Source organism: Theropithecus gelada, chromosome 15 (assembly GCF_003255815.1).
Source record: "Theropithecus gelada isolate Dixy chromosome 15, Tgel_1.0, whole genome shotgun sequence".
NCBI lineage: Eukaryota > Metazoa > Chordata > Mammalia > Primates > Cercopithecidae > Theropithecus > Theropithecus gelada.
In genome coordinates this window covers 2,680,214-2,685,506 of record NC_037683.1, presented here as the reverse complement: position 1 = coordinate 2,685,506, position 5,293 = coordinate 2,680,214, and the positions used below count along the sequence as shown (strand labels likewise).

Here is a 5,293-nt window from a genome sequence, read left to right as displayed (position 1 = left end):
GGAGGTTCCCGGGTGGACGCAGGGAAGAGCCTCCCATTGTCCCAGTGGAGGAAGCTGCCCACGGGCGGAGGATGAGTCATGGGTTCGAGGAATCGCATGGCAAGGCTGTGGGCGGGGCTTTTGCCCTCTTCCTACATAAGGCCCCCCGAGCCCACACTGCCTCAGCATCCCTCTCGCTCCAGACCTCAGAGCCACCCACAGCCGCAGTCATGCCGTGCCTCCTGCTCACCCTGGGCGTGGCCCTGATCTGTGGCGTCTGGGCCATCGACAGCCCCCAGACCATGCAGGACGTGGAGCTCCCAAAGGTTTGAGGCTGGGGGAGCGGACGCTTTACTGTGGGAGGTCTGGGGCGGGTGGGGGCTGTGGGAAGCCGGGAAGCCCAGGATCTAGAAGGCTGAGGGTCGACAGAGGAGGCTGTGATGTTAGGGCCCCTGTGAGCTTCCCAGGGCTGGCCTCCCGCAGGTTGCAGCCCCAACAACAGAGCTGATTCTCCCAGTCCTGGAGGCTGGAAGTTCGAGATCACAATGTCGGCAGGACTGGCTCTCCTTCAGGCTCCTCTCCTTGCTGTGTAGACGCCGTCTTCCCACTGTGTCCTCACAGGGCCGTCCCTCTGGGTGTCCGTGTCCTAATCTCCTCCTCTAAGGACCCCTATCAGACTGGGTCAGGGCCACCCTAATGGCCACAGTTTAACTTCATCACTTCTTAACCATTCTAGCTCACATTTGGAGGTGCTGTGGTCAGGACTTCAATATATGAATCTTGGGGACACAATTCAGCCCCTAGGCAGGGCCTCCCTGTCCCTCAACCTCCCTCCAGCCCCAACCACATGGCTCCCCAGGATCCAAATATTCCCCTGACTCAAGGAGATGGGCTCAGCCGGGTGCTTTTTTGGGCTCAAATGAGTTTAGCTGGAACATTTCTGGGGCAGCAGAGTCGGGTCCACGGCGGCGTGAGGCCCCCTCTGGCATCAGTCCCACGCAGCAGCCTGATGAGTCCAGTCCAACTCCTGCAGTGGCCTGAGGGAGCTGGGGACAGGTGGCACTCAGCCTCACCTGCACGGGGCACAACGAGAGCCATGGTGGCCTGGGGACCCCCGTGCAGCTCGAGGCCCCTTCAGTTGGCAGGGACTTGGCACTCCATGGCCATGGCGGCCAGTGACTTCTCCCTCCTGGAGACCAAGGAGGCCCCCCTGAGGATCTACATCAGCTCGCTGCAGCCCACCCCCGAGGGCAACCTGGAGATTGTCCTGCGCAGATGGTGGGTTCTTCGTCATCGGGGCTGTGGCTGGCGGGGCTCACTTTCCCGCAGCCGGGGTCCAGGACTACGAGGGGTGGGCAGAGCCAGGGGCGGCCCCAGGCGTTTCCTGATGGTCCAGGGGCTTCACTGTGGACCCTCCACGGTGCCAAGTGGGGTGGGGAATGAAACTCAGGAGGTTGCCTGTCCCTTCAGAGCCCCTGCCCAGGGACTCTGGGCCAACAACTGACCACACATCGCAGCCTGGGTCAGTCTTCGGAGAAGGCCGGTGTGGGGGCCAGGCTGGGCTGCTGTGGTCTGTGGTCTCCTGGGACCAGGCAGATCCTGTGAGGATTGTCTGCCCCCAGAGTCACGGCTGGGGGAGATGAGGACCTGAACCCCATGATTGCTGCATGAACCCCGGGACTACTGCTGTCCACGGTCATGGCCCCTGACCTCGGGGGCCCAGGGCGCTCACTGGCTCCCTCTGGCTTCTTCTGCCTGGTCCCGGGCTACACGTTAGGGGTTTCCCGAGAGCAGTGTTTGTCCTGGTGACCAGCACTTGTGGCCTGGAAGCCCCTCTCTCCTCAGTCCTCGGAGTCTGGCCCCTGCCCCCCTCTCCAGGGCTGCAGATTGGCCACCATAGCGTTTGTGCACACAGGTCACAGAAACAAAGCCCTTTCAGGGAGAGCAACCAGTGCATTGAGGAGAAGATCATTGCAGAGAAAACCGAGAACCCCATTGAGTTCAAGATCAACTGTAAGTGCCGGCCACAGCCCAGGCAGCTCTGGGGACACTGGCCAGGTTCCCAAGGGGTGGGACAGTGGGGCCTGGCCTCTGGCCTGGCTGTGCTAAGGCAAGCACGGGTCACGATGGTGACGGCAGCCGCAGGGAGCAGCACCGCCTCTGGGTCCCCTCTGGGCTGGTCTCACTCCCTGCAGTGACACTGGGTCGCTTGGGCTCAGCTCAGGCAGCAGCGGTGACCCCCTTAGCCAGCAGCCTGTCCCCATTCTCCCTGCACCCTCCACATGGCTGCGAACTGCACTCCACCAGCCGTCTGCTGAGAGTCAGGGCCCCTGTGACCGCCCGATTGGAGGCTGCACCTCCTTGATTCTGTATTCGTTCATCGCTAATTCAAGATGCCAGAGAGCCATGAGGACTCTTTCTCACCAGGCCTCCCCTCCCCAGCCTGGAGCAGGGAGTCCCCCGGGAGCCACGTCCTGCCTTCCGGTACCCCCATTCTCCCCTCCATGTGACTTCCCCACAGCAGCACACCACAACCACTGAGGCACTTGAAAGGACTCCTGTGCCAGGGCACCCACCCAGGGTCTCCAGCATCCCCTGCTTGCAGCTGGGTGGAGACGTTGGCATTTTCCATATAAGCCATCCTGGTGACACAGCTCTGCCCTGGTGGTGCCACTGGGCTAAGTCGGTGGAGCCCACCTCACTGGGCCCCGATCCGAGGGTCTCCGCTTCCCCGCCGCCCTGGCGTGTGGTGGTGACTCTCAGGACTCACCTTCGCTGCCTCGGCTGGGTGTCGGTCTCACCCCCATCAGAGTAGAGACCCGGTTTCTTAGCCTCACTGGGCCACAGTGTTGAGGGTGGCTCGCCCAGGTGGTCGTCTGGGTGTGATGATGAGGGAGGGAATCCCGAGCCAGGGGACGGTCTGTGTCTCCGTGGAGAGTCACAGTTAACAGCCAGGCCTCTCCCAGCCCCGTTTGCCCCTTGGCGTTACTTGTGAGCCGTGCTGGGAGCTCTCTGATGGGAAACTCACACCGTGCTGGGGTCCAGGGGGACACTGGCCCCGAAGGAAGTTCCCAAGGGGGGCCCGCTGTGGGGTAGCTCTGCACAGCCTGGAGTGTGGTAGGAGAGAAATGGGAGGGAGACGCTGGGCGTCGGGGCGGACGCATGCCTCATGGGAAGTCCAGCTGGACCACAGGAGACCGACCAGCACTCCCCTTCCCACTGCAGCAAAGCGCCCAGAATTCATTTCTGCTCCTGTCTTGTTCTTTTTCTAGATCTGGATGAGAACAGGATCTACCTGTTCAACACCGACGGCAGCAAATATTTGTTCCTCTGCCTGGAGAGCACCCCCAGGCAGAACCTGGCCTGCCAGTACCTGGGTGCGCGCCTGGGCCCCCAGGGTTCCCGTGGGAAACGGACACAGAATGAGATGCTCAGATCGGTCCTCGAGTGAATGGAAGGCGGGCCCGTGAGGGAGCCATTGGCTCGGCCCTCCCCCAGCCCCTGGGATTGCCTTCCCAAGGAGCCCAGGAGCCCCATGGGAGGGGGAGGAGGGGGAGGGGAGTCCTAGTGTTACATCAGAAACAAGAGAACTGTTGTACGCAGGGACTTAAGGGACAGACACAGACCCCGAGGACAGCAGAGGCCACTGTGGATGCCGGGAAGGAGGTGTCCCTGCAGGTCAGCTGCAAGAGCAGGTGACTTTGACCATCTCTGTGTGGTCGACAGGCGGCTATAAATCCAACAGCCTTCCTGAATGGAGATTTTCAATTATTTTGTCAAATAAGAAGCCAGATACTAAAACGTCTTTCAAACAATCATGTTTGGAAAATGAATATAAGGTGACATTTTCCACGTCACACCCCCAGTGCTGTTGGGAGTTCCCAGGGCCACTACATGGACCATTGGCTTTGGGCTGTAGAGACGCTCCTGCTCTACAAATCACCTGTCCTGGGCTGTGGGAGGGCAGCCCGACACGGCGGGGGAGGCGGACACTGTGGTCTCCTCCCGTGACCCTGTAGACACCATCCTGAGTTCTGCGGGTCCCAGCGTGGGTACGTGAGGAGCGGGCCCAGCCAAGGAGCGGGGCTTGGGGACAGGGAGCCTGCAGGCCCGTTGGTCAAACCCTGGAGACCAGTCTGAGAACCTGCTCCGGACCAAACTCTGCCCAACCTCAGAGCACCAGGGCTTCCTTCCCTGCCCTCCCTCCCCAGGCAGGGCCCTTGGAGCTCCCAGGGCCCAGGACTGAGCCAATGTCCCCCACAGCCAGGACCCTGGAGGTGGATGACAAGGTCATGGCGGAATTCATCAGCTTTCTCAAGACTCTGCCTGTACACATGCAGATCTTCCTGGACATGACCCAGGCAGAAGGTGAGCTGCCCCCAGGACAGGCCCAGCCTTGGCTAGAGGAGAAGCTGCCACTGTCCCAGCCTCTGTAGGACTCAGGGCAGCACCTGTCACTCCTCGTTGGCCCCTCCCACGTTCTCCCCAGGGCTTCCCTGGGGGTGCAGAGGCACCCTGAGGTGGGGTCCCGTCTCCCTCCCGTCATCCCCCAACGTCTGGCCCTGGGGCTGCTGTGTCCCCAGCTAAGTGTCCCCTCCCACAGACACCCCCACTGCCCCCTCTCCTCCCACAGAACAGTGCCGCGTCTAGATAAGCTCCTGCTCAGTCCTGCCTCCTGGGTAATGTACCAGCCTCGCCCATAGCCTGAGGTCGCCTCTCTGGGTCCCTGGAACAGACCCCACTGTGCCCATTCCCCAGGGCTGACCCTGAGCGATGGGCTGGAATCCTGGGGCCTCTGGAAAAGCCCAGCTGGCCATGTGCCCACATCTCTGGGGTTGGCCACTTCAGATGCCATTTCCTGTGCCCTGGGCACAGGATGAGACCCTCTCCTTCAGGGTGGGGGTGAGTGAGGGGGGTGCTCAGGGGAGGGCAGGCCTGGGATCACAAGACCCTCCAGCCTGAGGCTGGGGTTGAGGTGGGGCTCCCCTCACACAAGCAGGGGTCCTACACCCCTAGCCTGGGAGGGGATGCCCCCTGCCCTGCAGGGTTCTAGAGTCACAGCGGAGTCCCTTTGCGCACATCAGGTCCCGGAGCCTCGGCCCCTGTGCAGACGGAGAGGATGTCGCCTTCCCGGGAGGGACCAGGAGGCTGATGACCAAGGCACATTTCCTGGGACCCTGGGACCTCCTGGGCCTCAGCCTGGGGTCTCCTGTCCTAAGCTGTCCCTCTCTGAGCAATAAATAACCTCGTCCCTTGACTCTGTGCTGGCTGGCATGTGGGGATGCAGCTGAGAGCAGGTTGGGGGGCTGGGGGA

The 5,293-nt window shown here is 62.0% G+C and overlaps 1 protein-coding gene across 1 annotated transcript; it reads left to right on the top strand.

Moving 5' to 3' along the window:
- The first annotated feature begins 209 nt into the window (after nt 1–209).
- LOC112608547 (beta-lactoglobulin-1-like) lies at nt 210–4,859 on the top strand. Its single transcript, XM_025360474.1, has 6 exons — nt 210–305; nt 1,118–1,257; nt 1,895–1,992; nt 3,252–3,356; nt 4,243–4,347; nt 4,738–4,859. Exons 1-6 carry the CDS (start codon nt 210–212, stop codon nt 4,857–4,859), a joined length of 666 nt encoding a protein of 221 aa, XP_025216259.1.
- Nucleotides 4,860–5,293: the final 434 nt, after the last annotated feature.